The sequence below is a fragment of the Cyprinodon variegatus genome, unplaced genomic scaffold, assembly GCF_000732505.1.
Source record: "Cyprinodon variegatus isolate N-32 unplaced genomic scaffold, C_variegatus-1.0 Scaffold396, whole genome shotgun sequence".
In the NCBI taxonomy this organism is placed as follows: domain Eukaryota; kingdom Metazoa; phylum Chordata; class Actinopteri; order Cyprinodontiformes; family Cyprinodontidae; genus Cyprinodon; species Cyprinodon variegatus.
Genome location: NW_015150849.1, coordinates 623,913 through 643,856, shown reverse-complemented (window position 1 = coordinate 643,856; position 19,944 = coordinate 623,913). Strand labels below are relative to the sequence as shown.

The following is a 19,944-nucleotide window of genomic DNA, read 5'->3' as shown; positions in this document are numbered from 1 at the left end:
AAACTTGCATCAAAATGTGTTTTCACAAAGCTTTGAATAAATGCAACTAAATATAAACGTATCCAACATTTTTTCAGATTTCTATTTGACTTAAATCCTGGTAAATACACCAAAACTTGTGGTTGTAATACAACCAAATAAGAAAAGGTTCAAGAGAAATGGAAACTCATGTAATGTAATGAAAGCACATTGCTGCCAGAATGGTAGCACAATTACAAAGTCCTTTTTTTTTTTTACAGTAAACACAGTCAGCTGCCTTCATGCCCTCTTTTATGCAGCTGCCTCATTTTAGTGCTTCCTGCATATTTCCCTCTCACACAGTTCTGCATAAGCCTCCCTCTCTGTGCTCAGAGTGGCCTGGAGGCTTTCCACCTGCATCACAGCTGCCTGAAGCTTTTTCTGTCTCAAACAAAAGGAAAATAAAAAAGAAGCTCATAAATTAGGATGATGAAAGTCGCTCTAAATGTCTCTAAATTTCTGCTTTCTTCTTCCACAGGACCTGTAAGATATCTCAGTATTTCACCTTCACTACCAATATCATCATTCTGCCACTTATCCCACAAGCCAAAAATGCTGCAAGAACTGCAGTGATGAATGAGAATAGGCACGATGGCCAGAGGTGGTGTCAAGGTGTGGAGCCAGGAGCAGCTCCTATCCTGGAGAGCTGAACAGCTGCTTCCTGGAAACAGTCCATCACGATAAGGCAGGCAGTGGTAACACTGTCTATGTGGGGGAGGAGCTTCTGCAAGGACCCTATTGCAAACGGCTGGACATGCAGAGCGAGGAACATGTGTGTATGCACGTGTCCGTCCTTCATTAGGATGGATTCCTATCATCCTCAGAAAACTGGGCAGGAACGACCCTTGGTTGCCTCACCAAAGGGGCCAACAGGATCCAATCCACACGTTATCATTGTGCATAAGTGATGACCATTGCATACTCATTCCACAGCCCCACCCTCACCATGTGTTTGTGTTTAAATATGTGTCTGAGTGCAGAAGTGCATCTTCAGCGCCGGATATCGTCTAAAAAAATATATATAGATAAAAAAAAAAAATGTACCAAGTGTCAAACATGATGGCGGTTGCATCATAATGTTGGGCTGTTTCACGACTAAAACAACTGTTACAGAAAATAGACAAAAAAATACAGCAACCAACCACTGGATGTACTATCTCAATGTTTGCATTTGTGTTTGGAACAAGAGACAAAGCTAAAAATAAATGAGGAAACTGTAAATGACGTGCTTTCCAGGTTCCAAGGGGAAAAAAAATGTATTTTAATAAAATGCTCTTATCTTTAAAGGTGTGTATTGATGTGCATTATGATTAGGCAACATCATTGCGTCACCCTTGGTATATGTCAAACTTTGTGTTACTCAGAAATTAAAATATATAAATATATATCAAAAAAAGCATAAAAAAAACATGAAACCTGTTGAGTTTGATTCAACTATGTAAACATTCAGTAAATACAGCAGAATTCATCATCATACCAGATCAAATGAGGACTCGGATTATGGACACAGAGTCAGTTTCATCCCACTTCAAGTCAATGTACAGCTCAGAAATATCCGAATATGTGTAATTAATCCGCAGCTACGCAAAGAGACGCTCCACCTGTCTGTCTGCGTATGGAAAATGTAGCCTCTTCTTCTCTCTGCTGGGCAATATAATGTTGCACTGCGCAGAGAGGCAGTAAACGTTCTAGTCATATCAGAAAGAGATATTTAAGTATTAAAGCAGAAAAGAAAGTGCAAAAACGCCACACCAAACGTTCTCTTTTTTCAAAGCTCATTATTTAATGGTGTACAGAAGTATTTGATGCTGTTTAAATGTAAGATGTGATGTACTAATATAATTGTGTATAGTATTTCTTAGAGATGTTTATTTTCTATAAAATGGAATACGTTATTGCTTATAAAATGTTATTAAAAGAATCCATTGATGATACAAAACAAAAACAAAAAAAAAACAAAGAAGAAATCCCTTTTTTTGGAATGTCACTTGTCTTAAGTGGAAGCATGCCGTTTTCTTGATTTTCATGTCTGTTTGTTTTGGACTCGACGACACAGCATCACTTTGTTTGAAATGTTTTTTGTAACGCCAATGTTAAATATACCAGCACCTTTCAATGCTGCTACAACCAATGCCTGCTGTTTTTGTCTTCACTCATCGCACACTTTGATACATTAAGGGAAATCCCAGACTTAAAGGTATAGTGGAGGATTTTCACAAATCTTTGAAAAGACCCACCCTCTCCATCTTAAAAAAAATGTACATGCCCAACCCTGTACCCGCTCCAGACAGGGAATGCCTATTAAACGTGCGCAAGAGCCCTTTTCTCCTTGTGCACGCTCAGTTTAAAAGTTGCTGTTTGCATTGCTCATACAAGCTTACTGTCAAAAAGAAGATTTGCAATTTTTCCACTATGTCAGACTCTCCCAAAGTAAGTGAAAATGGGGACGAGCACATAGGACGACCTTATGTAAACATATCACCTGAATGATTGACAATTAGGAGGACCATTTATTTTGATGATCCACCCAGAAAAAGAAAATCCACTACTATACCTCCATCTCTAAACTAACTGTACAGTTTATATTAACAGACGAGACAGGACTTCACTGTATGCATAAAATAAAATAAAAAAATCAGATATACAATAAACTTTTAAATGTGCTTTAGGGATTTGGCATCTAAATAAATTATAAATAAGACAGGAAATCGGCTAAAGTGAATCAACACATTAAAAAACTCACCTGCTTTTTCTCAGTATTTTGTGGAAAAATTTTTTGTCTTTTGATTAGGTACGCACTGGAAAAAATTCTAAAAAAAAAAAAAAAAGAAATCCTTCTCAATGTTTTGATAAATGAAATCTATCATCCTCATAAACAAAGAGGCTGTTCAATTTTCCATAAAATGAAATTGAAACAGAAGCTGTGTTTCTTTTTAGGTTTTTGAAACTGAACAAGCTGATATCTTCAATTTGGTTTGTGTTTCTAGATGTTAAAATTGAATGTCGTAAAATCTAAGACACCAAAAAGAAAGTGTCTTACATGCAGTCTCCCTTCATTTACATCTTAACTTTAGCACAAAAGGCATAAGCTTTACTTTGTAATGTCACTGCCTACATATGTCAAGCATAGGACAGTATGATCTTTACGGTATATCTTAAAAAGCACCTCCCATGATACAGATATTTGGTGTCTGGATATAGGAAAAACAGAAAAATAATTTATTTTGTTTGTATAAGGAAACAAAATACACAATTTTCACTAACCTTTTCCTATTTAAGAGGTAGAGGTAGTTAAAACATATCACTGGTAAAGAAATGCATTCTCTTTCACTCTGGCAGCTAAGGTTCCTCTCAGGACATTTTAGATCATTTAAAAATCTGTATTAAACCAAATTAAAATTCTTCAAAACTTTTTTTTTTTTTTTTACAAAAAAAAGGACAATTATTAAGTTACAACTTAAACATCACTCTCTGCATGTCAATTTAAACTTAGAGGTTAAAATAAAACGCAAAACATTTCTAATTGATGCAGGAAGCTCAAAGGTAAACCAACATTTTTTTTTTTAAATATATATCTGACAAAAGAGGAAAAATACAGGTCAGTGCAAGTTATCAGACATTTCCTGGGATATTTAAATTTTCTTTGTGATGTTGGATCATTCCATGAATTGTTTACCTGAAGAAAAATAGAAACCTATAGGCCACCCTTCAACAGAGCCTGTCATTCCTGTAGATGTGTGTCCTAAGAAAGTTTAAAACCATCATTGTGATAATATTTTCATAATATGATTAACCAATAAAGACATGATGCATCAAGTTTTCTTTACAAAATGATTTAATATTTACATGTAAGATGGAAAAAAAGAACAATATAACAAGGGAGGAAATAATCTCAGTTACAGGACTGTACCTTAAAACAAAGCTGTTTCAAATATTTTCAAACGTCATCTGACCAACTATAAAAAAAACAGACTGGCACTGGAACATGAAAAAAACTTTTTTTTTGAAAATGTTTACATTACATAAAAAGAACTCATGATAATGTAGTTCATGTCAAATTATGAAACCAGTAAGGGGAAAGAGCAAATGTTTTCCTGGAAGATGGTGTTAAATACAGAAGAAAATGGATGTTTTCCTTTTGCCTCATTGTAGACTGTTTATGATATCATAAATATCCAAGACCTAAAAAGTTCAAAAACCTTAGATCTATGCTGTACAGTCATGACTTGACTAAACCTGCTCTAAGAAAAGCACTTAGAATGAATTTAATGAGAGGAAATGAGCTTGTATCACTGCTTATGCAAAATAACTCCTAATCAAAGTTCCTCCAGATTATAAATATGTTGTAAAATATGTACACAGCAAAACAAATACACAACAGCTATGAAAATAATTTCATAAAGCCTTATTGTTAACTCACTGAAAGCAGCCTGGCAGGGCTAGTGCAGATAGGAGGCGGGGAGGGTTAGCCAGCTGGTGACTAAACTTCTGCAGCATGGAGTGGCTTCCCACAGTCAAACCAAAGAGTTTGGTTACATTTTATTTATCAATCCCCCCCGAAAATAAAAAACCAAGGAAACTTTTCACTCCCACACGCTGAGCCCTCTTTGATTTGGGAAAAAGGTGCAGATCTGCCAAACAGCCAGGAGAAGGGAGGGTGGAGCTCCACTGAATGAATTCAGAGCAAACAGCTCCTCACCTCTCTGCTCCCACCTCTGGAAAGAGGTGGCTCCTCATTGTGGTCAAACTGGGGCACTGCAGTTTATTCTCACAAGGGAGTTTGGCCAGATTGAAGAAAAAAAAAAAAAACATACTTCCCATTTTCTCACATTAATTCATACATTTCTTTTAAATGACCATAAAGGAAAAGTGCCTTAAGATGTGGGGTCGGATACGTAGGAGGAGCAACCTGTCAGTTTGTTGCCACTACACATCAAATAGAGGCGGTTTCCGCAGAAGCAAGTCTCTACTCTGCCTCTACATGTGCGCTTTTGTATAAAACAGGTGTTTTAATATACAGCGTCCATGCAAGTCTCCCTCCCGCACCTCTGCTTTCCCTCCCTCTAGCTGCTGGTGACGGTGGTGCCACTGCCCAGTTTAATGATCATCTGCTGGCAGTCGTGGAGGGTCCTCTTGTCTCCGAGCTTCTCCAGGGTGCGCGCTGCGTCGGCCAGCATGCCCACCCTCTGGCCCGGAGCCGACAAGAATGAGGGGGGAAGGTAGCGGCAAGCCAGCATCACGGCCTCAGCCTGCTCCCGTTGGCCGGGCCGCGCCTCGCACTCCTCCTCTGCAGGCAGATAAAAAAACAAAAACATGAGATCACGGATGGTCAGGAGACTATATCAGAATGTGAAGCTTTATGTCTTTGCTTTCCTTGCTTCTTTTGTCACTTTACAACCACAAAATTCCACATTTTGTTGAGATTTTATGTCATATAAAAACAAAGAAACAAAGAGATGAATGTATTTTTTCCCCCTCAGTGTAAATTAAGTTTTTATGAAGCTGTTCTCTGAAGGCCTAAGTTTTCTTCACGCAGCAGATCTAGTAACTGCAGCGTAGATCTCCCTTGGGTGGTGGACACCCATGTTTTGCTGGGTTTGCAGTTCTGCTGCACGCCCTTCACTCTTAGACGAGGGATTAGAAAGTTCTGGTGGAGACTTTTCAAAGCTTCTCATATTGTTTCAAACCTAATTTTAACTTTAGACATCTCCTTAGATGATTAGCGTGTTTTTTTTTTTTTTTTAGGATGTTCTTTATTCCTGAATATCATCTAACATAACTCAGAGGCCTTCATAAAGCAGCTGTGTCAGATAATTGTTGCTTCCTCGAATCCCCTTAAGACCCAATGAAATGGGTTGAAGAGTGAAACGGGGTGTACAATACATTTTATGCTGTTGTCAGACAACAAAACTCAGAACTGCAATAAAAGAAGTAAGCAACCTGAGAAACTTCTCCAGAAATGTTCTGTGTCTGGGTTATTTACACGGATCAGATGAAATCTAAAACGAAAGCCTCTCCATACGGACAAACACACCTGTCTTGGCTCCGGGTGTTGCTCGGCGCCGCAGTGAACGGTCCAATAGCTGATGAGTTCTGGTGGGACTGGCCCCTGCCATCAGCCTGGCGGTAGCTTCGTGAAGGAACAACTGGAAAGAAGCAGAGAGAGAGAGAGATCAGAGGCAAAGAGGAAGAATGAGAGAGAGTGATGATGACTCACACCTAATGTTCAGCTCTACCTCAGAGACACTCGGAGGCTTTGTGAACAGCGCTGCCACAGACTCGCCTCAGGCGCTGTGTGCGTCTGTCTGTGTGTGTTAGGAGGGGAAGTACCTAGAATTGTATTTTACCGAGATTTTTACCATCTACTTATCCTGAACGCATTTAGTATGAGCTCTGCCTCGTTTACACGTTTAACATGTGATGTACATGTCCTGTTTGCGTACTAGAAAATTACAAATTTGATTACTTACACCATACAAGAGAAACAAGTCTGCAACAAACCTGCTAAACTAATGAACTGAAGCATTTCTTATTTGTGCTTCTGTTTTAAAAATTAGAATTTCTAAGGACTTTTTTTTAATAAAATATGATACGATGGATTTTTCCTTGCAGATACTTATAATGGGAAAGACAGGATTGTACGCAGCTGTATTAAAGTAATTGTCTTTTATTACCGCCAGGACTTTTACTTGTATAGATTTTCACATGTAAAAACAAAAATGATTGCAATTAATTGCATTTTATTCCTATATGTACTAAAATCCAGAAAAAGCCTATTTAACGTTTCTTGTACACAAGTAAATCTGACAAACAAGCAGCATCACTGACATAAGTCAGTCTGATAAACTAAACCGCGAACCACTGAAATGGACATGGATTTGTTTGTCTAGGTAACTGACTAGCTTAAGTGCTATATATGTTTTAAATGCACTGAATGTCGGATAGCAAATGTTGATCTCTGAAAGGCCATGCTTTCTGCAAAGCTCTACTGCCATTGTCCTGTTGTCAGTATTAGAAACGCAGCTTTAACTTTGGGTTACAGCAAACTCTGAACTCTTAAAGGCAATAATGCATTCCTTGTTAATCTGGATTTTTAGCATATTCAGCTAAAGGTATTGTGCAATAATTAATGTTAATGTACACATAAGTACACACTTCTAAAGAAGTACGTTTTTTTGTTTCATCATATATATATATATATATATATATATATATATATATATATATATATATATATATATATTTGTCCATTTTGTAGATGAATAATTTTCAAAATTAAATACAATCAGTTCATTACAGACCCTGTAATTAACACAATTAGATTAGTTTTAATCTTAACACCTAAAAAGTAAGAAAAGAACGCCGCTCCTTACTCAATGACATCAATATGTATAATAAGGAGAAGGATAGAAAAGTTTCAACATTTCTATAAACAGGATGGCATCTTTAGATCTGAAGTTCTCTGTAAAAACTATTGGATACCGTCTTTATGCCCGACGGCATTCAAAATGATGTTGTGGCAAAAAAAAACAAAAACAAAAAAACAAAAAAAAAAACAACAAACTGACCGTTTCTTTCCTTTCACTAACAAACATGTAGACTTTGCTAAACTCTTGGACTCCAGCTTGAACTGTTTGCTTCGGTTAGATAGGACTTTAACATAAAGGTGAAAATCTTTAATGCTGTAGGTCTGTTTCTCTTCCAAGGTTCAAATGTTTGGAATTAAGAACTTTTTAAATATGTTGCTTCGTGTCAGTAAAGTGAAAATTGGTTTAGCAGTGTTTCAGCAGAGTAATGAACCCTATTTACCTGAAATCAACCTTTAATGGTTACTGCTTCACCAGTGGTGCCCATAAATGTGTTTTATAAGGACTGATCACTGGCAAAACAACTGGACGCCTAATTAAAGCAGTTTATCGACCACCTGAAACATACAGCTAATAATTTAACCTACTCTTCTCATTGCAGGCCTGAAGCTGTGTGCCAGTTTGCGCAGGGAACAGAGGTCTTGCTGAAAGCCCTGAAGTTCTGGAGGAGACGCCTGATGAAGGCCGACCGGACCGGTGCTGCTCGCCAAGCCTGATCCTGTGGGACTAGAGCCTTGCTGCTGTAGACGCCAGATGTTGGTCCTCAAAACAAGCAGGAGATCACACACCAATAACTCCACAACCTGTAGGAATACGAATGGGATGAGTTCAAATACAGAAATAAGAGGCATTTTCAGAGTCCAAAAAAAAAAACTAAAATATCTTCCATCTTTAGATCTAGATGATGATTTTTTTTCTACCTTTCACAAGTAGACTGAAATCTAATGGGCCCAGAACAGAACTTATAGAGATTTTGCAAAGCAGAAACAAAAGCCTCATTGTGTGCTCCTTTGTTTGTGGCTCAGCTCTGTGTTGCACTGCAGGTACATTGCACTTTTAGGAGACACATGCAATGCAACTACAATGCACAACAGCTCTGGCCATAGACACACCCACAGCGTGAGTTGGCGGTTCACCAGAATCCCCATCTGCAGAATCCCATAGAGCAGGGGTAACCAATTAAAAAACAGTGGGGTCCGAATAAAGAAAATCACCAACCAGTAAAGGTCCGGAGACAATTTTTATCATAATCTGTTAAACAGAATTTAACATTGAAATAAAATGAGGTGTTTATGCACCCATGTTATACATTGAATTTGTAAATTAAAAAAAATAGAAAATTTTTCCATTTTAAAATCTAAAGTGTTTTTTGAAGTAGAGAACAACAATCGTTCAGTTCGGTAAATAGAAAATGTCCTGATTGACATATTTTCTTTTCTATGGCTTAATGAGAGCAGTGGGCTTTACGCTGCCATGCAAGGCTTTTAAAACTGGGTGTGACTGGCCCCGAAGCCATTCTCAAGCAGATATCAAGATGCTCATTCCTGAGCCTAGATCCTTTTTTTTTTTTGATTCTGTTCCTGGTGGAGAATCATGCTTCACAGCAGTAGGTTGAGCAAACATACTCAAAATATGCGGGGTCATCTTTGAGCACGATATTTCACTTTTCTTTCACCAGTTCACTGCGCTTCTTCCAGCAGTCCACACTTTCTCTGCTTTCTTTTTCTCATCGTCTTCTCCTTCTGTCCCATCGCCCAGCTTGCCACAGGTTTGCGTGCTCCATCGAAAAGTTGCTCGCAGCAGTGATTCAAATTGACACAGCTAACTGAATAATTTGTATCAGGTGTACCCTGGTCCCGGCGCTTCAGACGGCTTTACCATATTAACAGGAGAAGCGCCTCAAGTGTCGTCGGGCAACAAGCAGTAATTTATAAATGTTTTAAATCAGGTTGGGTCCGGATCTGGACCGTGGTCCGCTAATCCCTGACCTCTGCCATAGAGTAACGGCTGCAGGAGGGAATTCTAGAGTTCTGATGTCAGGTAAACCCTGAGGGTTTAAATTGTGGAAATTTTGATGTTTTTCTCTTTGTTTTTTGTGCTATACCGTTACATTCCCTCCCTGAAATATCATTATGACTCATGCGTGTGTGTACCTTGTCTAAGCTGGAGCTGTGGCCGTGTGGTCCCAGGTTGAGGCTGTCTCGGAGCAGGGCGCTGGCCTTGTCAGTGTGGCTCAGACTCAGCTGGCAGTTTTCTGGCTTGGACAGCAGAGCTCTGACTGACCTGAAAGTGTTGAGACACGCCTTGGGCAGCAGACTCCTGCAGGAACCGGAAATGAATCATAAAAAAAGGACACGGTTTGAGCAGTGCAAGGGTACGACTGTGTACAGTGAGTTTTTGTTTGTGCGCAGTGAGTTTGCCCAGAGAAGGCCAAAGTTATAGAAAACCTCCCTGAAACAGATGCAGCACTTACTCTGCATTCTGTAGACTGCGGGGCAGGTGCTCCACAGTTGGATAGAGCCTCTCTGCTGCAGCATCATCTCCCTGAAGCCAGTTGATGATCACTATGGCAACTGAGGACCACCATTTCGAGTGGGGGTCGCAGCCTTGTGATGGAGAAAAAAAAGTAAAAATGAGACCCCCACCAATAGACAGGCAATTATGCAAATATTTGAGCTCCCCATCGGCTTTTTTCACATTTAACATGTATGACAACACAGGCAACTGCTGTCTAGGTTCTGACCACTGACTCCATCTTCTATTAGCGTCCCACCATGTGCCCACAGAAGATCCCTTAAAGGGGGTAATATATTCAGCTGCACAATGGTGCAACCTCCAAAAAGCGCATTGTAAAACACGGAGAGCAACCTCAGGCTCTGCCAAGAAAAGTTTCCCATTAAACCCCTGCGCAGTCTCGCTTCCCTTCCTCCTTTCAAGGTGAGCACAGATTTGACAGCGCTGAAGATAAATGAAGCAATCCAGCATGCCTGCTTTTCACCGGGCCCCCGTTTCGCTTAGATTAGTAAAGACAGAGAGAAGAGCTGCGACGGTCAAAGTGGAAATTAGAATACATGATTTCAAAAGAACATGAATGGACTTAGTTTGTCGGCTCATTAGATATTGTAAACAGTGCAGGGGGAATTAGAGCGATGGGTCATGTGAGGATAAAACACAATCCTGTAAAATAAACGCTTAGATAGAATCCATGCTCTATTTTTTGCAATTTTTAGTTATTCTTTGAGTTTTTTGTTTGTCTCAAGATTGGTGCTAATACAAATACAGAAACGAATTAAAAAATGTCCAAACAAACTAATTCTACAACAGCTCTTCATTACTTGTGTAACTATAACAAAATAATAATAGTAAATATTAACAATTGTCCCTACTGTAATGTATGTTTTTTAATTACTGCATCATTCCTATATTTATGAATATAACATTGTTGAATTGTAAAGTGCATTGAGGTGACATGTGTTGTGGATTGGCCCTATATTGATACTATTGTATTTCTATACATAACATTTCTTATGCAATTATTTTTTAAAGAAAATATACAGATTTTAATACTAAGGGTACTTGAGGGGAGTTATTGATGTTTTCCTTTTTTAAACACAATGTTGGTTTAAAAAAAGTAGAGGAAAAATATGTTAATGATGATAATACTAATAACCCTCATCAACAATTTTAAAATTAGCAGCAGTGATAAATTAAAAAAATAATTTAACGAAGGTATTAACAGGATTATTGCACTTGCACTGCAGAAATGTACTTATTTATATGGTCAGTACATTTCTGCAGTGCAAGTGCAATAATTCAAATCAACTACAGTGTTGTCTTTCCTTATCTGTCTACTGTGCAGATATTTTTACATCTAAAAGAAAAATATTCCAGGACATTACCACTTTATGCTCTTTTGTACTATATACACTCTTTTTATATTGTCTGTTGTATTTTTATCTTTAATGGCATCTTGCTTTAACTCTGCCCTTTGTACTCTATATAAAATAGAGGAACAAGAATTTCCCTGAAGGAGTAATCCCAAGGGATAAATAAAGTTGAGTCCAAGTCTAATATTCTAATCTTTATGTTGGAAATTGACCTACCAGTCACAGTGGTCATATTGGAGCCGATTGCAAAGGACTGGGATGTGGCTCCAGCAGCATCTGATGCACTAATCAACAGCTGTAGGTACTCCAAGGCATCAGCGTACTCCCTGATAACAGAATCATTCCCAAAGGTCAACAGGGACTCCACACCTTCTCATTTATCAAGAACTTTTGAAACCATCACTACCAAAACCCTCTTTGTTTCTAACCTCGCCTAAAAACAAAGACATTTTTAAAAGCTGTTGGTGTTTTCTCACCCTTCTGCCTGGTTAGGGCCCTTCTCCCCATGTGGTTGGGCGACACAATAAAGAGCCTTTTCCAGGAGGTGTTCTCTAAAAGCCTGCGTCACCTGGGCCAGAGGATCAACTGGAAGAATGAGATCTTGTTAATATTACAGATGCCAAACGCTACTTCAGGACTACAGAGTAAATCAGGGTATAAAGTTCCTCTTTGCCTACCAGTGTTTCCCGCCTGGCTGTAGATGCTTTCTTTAGGTGTGCTGCGAATAGCCCAGTCTCCATCCACAAAGAAGCGGTGGCCGAGGGGGTGGCAGAGCCACTGCATGGCTGGAGGAACACAGCCGCTGGATGAAAGGCATGCCTGACGGGCACTGCTCAGGAACACGCGCTGTCAGGGGATAAGATTGAGCTGTGGTTCAACTGGTTTTGCTGGATCCAAATCAGAGAAGAACAAGATGAACTAAAATAAACTTTGAGCTTTATAAATAAAGACGTACAGATGTAAAATGTAGGATCCTTGGCAGGCTGGCTTTTACACGTAGAGCTGCAGAGACATAGACCTCAGCCAGACAGGCTACGGGGAGGCAGGAGCCGGCGCACTCTGCCAGGTTCACTGCACTTAAAGCAATGTGGACAGCTGATAGGTGGCTGCCATTCAGCTTCCCTGCAGGAAAGAAAGAAAAAGCTGTTTGTTTTTTTTTCTCAAAATGATGATAATACAATCAAATACAATGCTAAAAACATAATAAAGATCTATTTTAAGAAAGTCAAATCAAATTAACATAGGCTCTGATATCTGTCATGTTAAATCTACCGGTCATGTGAAGCTGGTGCAGGCGATGGTAAACCAATGCAGCGTCACGGCTGCTTTTGCATGCATCCTCCTGTAGGGGGCGATCTGTGCGCAGGCCTCCAGCCCTCGCAGCAAGCCATCGGCCAACCCAGAGGCGCTGAAGGCAGAATCTCAGCAGGGACCAGAGAGCTGCACAGGCCAGGTCCAGCTGGGAGGTGGGCAGGGGGCGACCAAGCGCTTTCAGACAGGTCCACAGGTTATGGCTGGCCTGAGCAAAATCACCCTGTGGGGAGGAGCAAGGATGGAAAGATGATGTACAGCACAGAAGACTGATTTCTAGTCATACTTCTGATGTAGAAAAATAAACAAGCTTACTCTAGCAAGGTCCAGGTCGGCCTGTTTGCGGTGTCTCCAGAACAACACAGACGATCCAGAATGTGGACGGGTTACAGGCTCTCCATAAACCAACAGTCGGATCAGAACTCCTGACACCAGAATACCATTCAGCAGCCACACCAATATTGTTGGGAGCATCCAATCCATCCAGCCCCAAGACTCCGCTATGGACAGAAAAGAGACAGCCAACAAGTGAAGCAATCTGTGATAACAACCGTAATCTGTGAGCGGAAGTGAACCAGCAGGCATACCTGGAATATCTACACCCAGGACACTTCTTCCTGCATGATGATGGGGGGTTAGGTCCGCAGCGTTTCCTGTAGAGGTGCTGCTGGACGAGCAGAGCAGAGCAGCCAGCGGGTTGAGGGAGAGGAAGAGGAAGGTAAAGGCGCATAATGCCATGCGGGAACGGTCCAGCATGCCTCCGATCACGCCGCCTGTTGTGGATTGCTCCAGTAAGCCCATGTGTTGCTAATGCGAAACAGGGTTTAAACAGAGACAGTTGGTGTCAATTAATTTAACCCAAGTCTGTCCTTCTTGGGCAACTAAAAACATTAAAACTGTGGACTGCTGGTAAAAAAAACGTTGCAGCGTGATAACAAGAAATAATAAAATACAGATAACCCAATTTCTATAGTGATTTAACCAACGCTAATGACTGAAAATGTTGACTGCACACCTTTGTATCCTCTGCCATTGGGCTGTCAGGCTCTGAGTCACTGCCACAGTGTGAGAACGAGCTCGGGGAGCCCACGTCAGAGGCCGGGGGAGTGGGCAGCTCACTCTTCACTTCTGCCTGACTGTCCACCTCCATGGCAACCAGGTCTTTGAGAGACTCTGAGAGGCAGAAGAAGGAAAGAGAACAGTCAGGGGGACCATCAGGGGCACCGGAGGCTGCAGCCTTGCTGAGCAGCACGCCGCAGATCACACACATAATAAAAGTTGAAATGCGTACTGTTCTTCTGAGCCGCCATTTTCAGAGCCATGTTCTCCTGTTTGAGCTTCTGGTTGCTCTGCTGCAGGTAACGGATGTAGTCAATTGCTTTCCTGAGCACTGCAGACTTGTTGAGCTAAAGGAGGAGAAAAATCACAGCCAACATGATATAAAATATTATAGATTAAATGCAACATCTACACCAGTCAGTGTCCCTCACAAAAAAAAAAATAATTTTAACCTTAAAACTGCCATTCCTTTCACCAGCTGTATAATAAGCCATACTGTTTCGTATATAAACATGTAGATGCTAAGGCATTTATTGATGGTAAATGGCATGGTACTTATATAGCTCTATTCCAAGTCAGAGGACATGACCAAAGCGCTCTACACTACATTAAGTCATTCACTAACCCACTGATGGTGGTATGCTACATTACAGCCACAGCTGCCCTGAGGCTCAAAGACAGAAGTTAGGCTGCTGTACACTGGCGCCACCAGTCCCTCTGACTAGGAGTGTAAATCAAACTCATCATGGTAATTCGATTCAGTATCAATTTCCTGACCCAACGATTCGATTATTTACGATGCTTAAAAAATTTTCCTCCGCCATGCCCGTCTTGCCTACCCTCTTCTTTCACCTCCGCTATTCCCGCCATGTCTGTCTTGCCTGCTGTTTACACGAGTGTGTGTGTGCAAATGGAAAGAGGGCAGTGGCTAAAGGAAGCGAGGTAGGAGGGCAAAATAGTTTTAGCGCCACTGCAGCACGGAAGTCAGAATTACGTCCAGGAGCAAATGGATAAAAATAGGCTAGAGGGAAAAAACAAAACAAAACATGAATCGATACTCTTGCGGACGTGTCGATGCATCGGATCGTCGGCTGTTGGATCGAGGCACTTATACAAAACGATTATTATTTACACCCCTACCTCTGACCCCAATTTGCAGGGCAAACCCCTTCATCCAGCACCAGTGTCGCCCGGATAGTTTCATATACAGATTAAAAGAAGAACGTAGAAGAAAATGTCTCTAACCTTGGCTTCAGTGCCGGCCACAATGTCTTTCAGCTCCAAGATCTTATCGTTGATGGAGGAGCGATAACGCTTCTCGATGGCATTGTGAGCTGTACGCTTCTCCCCCTTGTGCGGCTGGCCTGACACCTTGCTAGTGATAGCTATGCGGTTGATGGGAAGCTTTTCAGCGTCCACCATCACAGGCACGGTTGTCAGGATAGTACCCCCACCCATGGAGAAAGCCTGGAAATTGGGAAAAATTAGTGATTAATCTTAAATTTTAAATATTGCAGTAACGTTTTTGCCCTCATTTCTTACTTGCAGGGAAGTGGTCTGTACTGGGCTGGTGGTTGTAACTAGAGATGTGGGTGAGGACACAGTTGTGACCATACAGGGGTCTGGCTTTAGGGTGGTGAGCAACACAGACTCAGCCTTGATGAACTGAGGCTGAAGCAGCACCTGATACACAGACAAAAGGAGACCCGTAAACACCTGGCATCACACTATTATTTCAGATGCAATCAAGCAGCAAACTTGTACACTTACAGGTACTTGCTGCACTTGGGTTGTGATGGTCTGAGCTGGAGGGCTTGTTGAGGTAGCCAGGAGGGGGGAGGCAGTAGTCAAACCCTGGAGCTGGGTCTGTATAGCCACCTGCTGGACGCTTGGAGGCGACGGGGATGACAAACTGGTGGCAGGAGAGCTCACACTGCTGGGGCTGACAACTGCAGCAAAGTGACAGCATTGAGATACATTAGGAATCAAATCTTTATACACTGCATTTGTTAAGATGTTGTGCTTAATCTTATTAGGTTTGTAAAAGAATAAAGTAACGGACAGTAGTACCGGTAGTTAAAAATAAATAACTTTTACATCTTTAATATTATCTTAACTTTTGTCTGTCATTGTAGCTGTTATTTAACAAAGACTTCATATGCCCTTTTGCTAAAAGACAAAAAACTAAAGGATTTTAGTATTGGCTTACTAGAAGTATATTATTCTCATAAAAAAATAAATAAACTAAGCATTAAACATATCAAAACAGCCTGGAGGAGGCCTAACACTGATGCATAAGCAGACACCAAAGGTTGACCTGCATTTTAAAATCATATTTTTAATCAATATTTGGGGTAGGAAGCACAAAAAAAAATACACATTTGCTGACTGCATATCAGGTAGGAAAAAAAAAAAAAATCAGACCACTCTGCTCAGCATCGATTTTTACCGATTTAGCAATCAGAACATACATTTCTCTGAGAGGCTAACAGCAGCTAAATAAGCAGACTGGCTCCAATCTGTCCAATGTTAAAAGTAATAGTTAAATTACAGCATCCCCAAATCTAGATATCTCACAATGTTAAAGAAAAATTGATATGAACCAGAATTTTTCTTATTCCCACAAAACTACTGGAATGCTCGATTGGCCTAATAAATTAGCATAGAGGAAATCAGTCATTTTTGCAATCAATTTTAACTAAGCCCACCGTTTTTTTGTGTGTGTATTGTTATTAAGTCTGCAGACTGACAGATAACCTTTCACCTTTTTAATAAATTACGTATACTAAAAAAAAAAAAAAATTCAGTAAGTCACCCTTTACCCTTTATCAGATAAAACTGAGATAGCCGCAGTAATTGCCTAACTGTATCAGGGTCAGAAAGGTTCACCATGTTGTAATAAAAAAATGGATTGCAAAAAAAAAAAAAACTATGTCATCCTAATTTTTGCAATTGATTTTCTAACAGTTGAATACCTCGGTATTGTACATTGCCTTTAGCCAGTGAGTCATGGAGCAGCTTCCATTGGTAATCTGAACATTGTGGCTTCTCACTGCATACACATGCATAATAAACTACAGGGAACCTACTTAACACTGCAGGACCTACAGTATATCTACATTAAGCGCTGCACAAACACAGCCCCTTGCAAATGCTATTTAGCCAAGTCAATGAAATAGCAATTAGGGGGGATTGCTTGATTAAAGCAATATCCAAAGGCTTCTTCGTTGTGACAACTCTTTACCGTCTAATTAATAGTTGTATCAGAACACACGCAATAAATGTAAACAATATCAAAGTGAAATTAGGACATGAGCAAAGGATACATGCACAGCCTGGGAACAGCTTATTTAGTTTCATTAATGAGTTAAGCAAGTTTACATTCAAGTCATATTGATTCAAAGGAGCTGATACTCAAACACTGATGACATTCTAGGAATAAATTAGTGAGTTAAAGACAGTTAAAAGTTCCCGCTGGATTATTTTTCTATTACATAATACAGCTATAGAGCAAATGGAAACATTATGGGTGTTAAACTGTGAGACATAAAAGGAAAGAGTCCTCGAACTGAATCGAAACTATCAGAGCAGCTTTTACAAAGATTTATGATATTTTACCCCCACTTTTTAAAGCACCATTTCTTCCTTGTCGATGCGTCCGTTACCCGACTTACCTGTAAAGCTGCTCTGGCTCCTGAAGGTGCTCTGTGCCTGAGGCTGTGCCTGAGGCTGTGCTGGGGTCTGAGGTGCTGGTGAAGTGAAGAGCGTTTGTGTCGCGGGGCTGAAAGTGGGATTCGGTGAAGGCGAACATTGAGGGGATGCTGTCTGAACAGGGGTCGGCTGGGCCGGTTCCATCTGGGGCTGTCTGAGGATCTGAGCCTGCTGGCTGGGCGACGGCTGCTGCCTCTGTGCAGAGCTGGGTACCTGAGCCAGAGGAGACTGCTGGAAGGTGGAAGGCTGGAAGGCTTTGTCTGGGGTTGAAGAGCTACGGCTAATGGGTGGACCCAACAGGGCATCCAAGTGTGGATTGCTGCTCAGGATAGAGGAGGTTGTGGTGGATGAAGATGAAGGTGTGGGAGTAGAAGCTGGAGGAGAGGCAGGGGTCATGCTCGGAGACAGGCCATTGATTTCCTGGGTGGATGGGCCCCCAGAAAAGTGAGTGGGATCAAAGAGTCCTCCAAACTCCATGTCCTGATTGTTGATGAGTTGAAGCATGTCTGTGAAAATAAAACATTACAATCCATAATCCAGAAAAAAAAATTAATATAATGAGCTACAAGTTGTGCATCTGTTGTAATGATTGCCATTTACATGTGCACAAAGGCACATACAAACATATATATCTGAATTAGCTTTTGTGTAATTTTATATTGTTAGAAAACTGGTCTTGAGCTCAAGGGTGTCTAAAATATACCAACTGTATATAAATAATATTCAAATAATGTATTTTTGCAGGTTTTAAATGTGTAGAGTATTTCAATTAGGGGCTGATTTGACATTTTCTCAATACTATTCTTACTATACTAATGATAGATGTGCTCAATTTTATATATATATATATTTTTAATGTGGAGTAAAGTTCACACTTCTTGATTTGCAGGGATAAAGTCCAAGATACGCGCATCCATCAGACGTGGTACTTGGTCAATGTTGTGTCTGAAGTGCAACGCAGCTTCACTGTTGTGCATGAGGTGATCGCTCCTGACCAATCAGAGCGCGGCTTTCAGACTCGCTACGCAGAGTAAAGACAGCGAGCAGAGGGAGAGATGCTTGGCTCTAGGAGGTTACCATCGTGCAGCGTCACCAGGAGGTTACAGTCGGTCAAATTTAGGAAGCACGACCCGATACTGTTTACCTACTCCTGCTTATCACGCTAAAAGCTGGCAAAACTCATAAAATAAACAGCGACCCACAGTGGAATTATTTTAGAAAAAAAAAATCCGACTTTGCTTATAGAAATGCATCTTTTTCATCCTCCCGTGTAGTTAATACCACAAAGTGCATTGCATATTTTCTAACTTACATGGCTTGGAGCAATAAGACACCATTTGGTGTGATGATTTTAAACATATAAACTCATTAATTCGGTCAACTTAGGGAGCTGAACCCAGGAAGGAGGAATGAACGAGAGTAACCTCAGTCGGCGAGCCACGCGGGGGGCGGGGCTTTCTCACAACCGTTAGCAACAAGCTAATCTTACTAGCTTGGATAAACTGCTAAAATTAGCACTAAAACAACCAGTTTGCATACAAAACTATATAAACAAACCCCTGCAGTGAAAAATAAAACCAATATAAATGATACATGAAACCAGACTGTAAAACATTCGACAGCTAAATTGCTAATAATAGCTATGAGTCTTATTAAAGATATGCTGCTAAAGTCTTAACATTGTCACGGATGTAAATGACCTATAAGATGCGCAATACGAATTAATAGAAACCCATGCTGAAAGAAATGTCCATGCAATATTTTGTATGGCATCTTAAACATGAATAACTTAATAGCCATCAATATTAATATACAACTGCTTACCATCGATGTCGCTTAAGAGGGCTGTGTCAATTTCACTGGGGTCATTAAGGGAGCCTAGTGATGGATCCAGGTCCAAGGAGGGATCGTCAAAAGACAGGCGGTTCATCTTCACTCTCGTTGGATTCCCTGATCCAGAGAGTCTGTAATACCTGATTTCAGAAAGCTTAGAGAATCCCTTACAGCTGAAGTCTCTACATCTGTTAAACTTTAGGACTCTAAATCAAGCTATAGTTAGCCAGGGCGCTTCCTTTTAATCGATATGTCAACTAGCTACACAAACTGGCCCCCCATGATCCTCCCTGGAAAACTTGTCAAACCGATTTAAACACTGAAGCTCATTCAGCACTAGCGGAGGAACCCATACGAACCCTGAAGATTGACAGGTGAGCCAGCCAATCATTGAGCTCGGAGGAAATTCCCACGTTTCTCATGGTTGTTTTGAATGTTGAACAAAGTGGTTAAAGTGTGTGGTACGCACTTCAAAACAACTAGATAGCAATGCAAAAAGCGAGGTTTTATTAATAAGAAATATATATAATGTACTGCATCTAAAGATTTAATTATCAATCCTGTATAGGGAAAAAGTAACGGTGCAATTTCCATAAAAATATATTTGTGCTTTAAGCTGATATACATTCTAACTTTAACTCCAACATGGTTTTATATATCACATAAAATGTACAATTGTACATGAATATGGGGAAACAAAGGTGAATGTTTTTGTAAACATGATACTCTTCAGCCAATGAAATTACGTGTGGGAGGGA

General features: G+C 40.4%; 2 protein-coding genes across 2 annotated transcripts in view; one reads left to right on the top strand and one right to left on the bottom strand.

The window, feature by feature from the left end:
• The window catches only part of LOC107092834 (retinoic acid-induced protein 1-like), a 73,876-nt gene extending 71,715 nt beyond the window's left edge, over window positions 1-2,161 (top strand). The window contains exon 7 of the mRNA XM_015387499.1: window positions 497-2,161. Coding sequence (XP_015242985.1) covers window positions 497-505 — 9 coding nt within the window. The 3' untranslated portion in view covers window positions 506-2,161. The remainder of the gene's footprint in view (window positions 1-496) is intronic.
• A 1,699-nt stretch (window positions 2,162-3,860) lies between these two features.
• Window positions 3,861-19,510, bottom strand: srebf1 (sterol regulatory element binding transcription factor 1). The gene is made up of 19 exons (XM_015387511.1): window positions 19,178-19,510; window positions 17,317-17,859; window positions 15,413-15,591; window positions 15,185-15,325; window positions 14,888-15,109; window positions 13,875-13,989; window positions 13,599-13,756; window positions 13,171-13,390; window positions 12,899-13,083; window positions 12,545-12,806; window positions 12,228-12,394; window positions 11,950-12,118; window positions 11,749-11,857; window positions 11,489-11,598; window positions 9,859-9,991; window positions 9,539-9,704; window positions 7,973-8,188; window positions 6,053-6,164; window positions 3,861-5,305 (listed from the first exon to the last, which is right to left on the bottom strand). Exons 1-19 carry the CDS (start codon window positions 19,281-19,283, stop codon window positions 5,082-5,084), a joined length of 3,537 nt encoding a protein of 1,178 aa, XP_015242997.1. The 5' UTR covers window positions 19,284-19,510; the 3' UTR covers window positions 3,861-5,081.
• Between the last annotated feature and the right edge of the window lie 434 nt (window positions 19,511-19,944).

Bases quoted from the DNA above. Each gene is read 5' to 3' on its own strand.
- srebf1 (XM_015387511.1), bottom strand. From the start codon at position 19,283: ATGAACCGCCTGTCTTTTGACGATCCCTCCTTGGACCTGGATCCATCA. The intron at 17,860-19,177 runs GTAAGCAGTTGT...TTATTTTCACAG, and splicing joins CCTCTTAAGCGACATCGATG to ACATGCTTCAACTCATCAAC. The intron at 13,757-13,874 runs GTACGCATTTCA...TCTGCCTCTCAG, and splicing joins AATGGCGGCTCAGAAGAACA to AGTCTCTCAAAGACCTGGTT.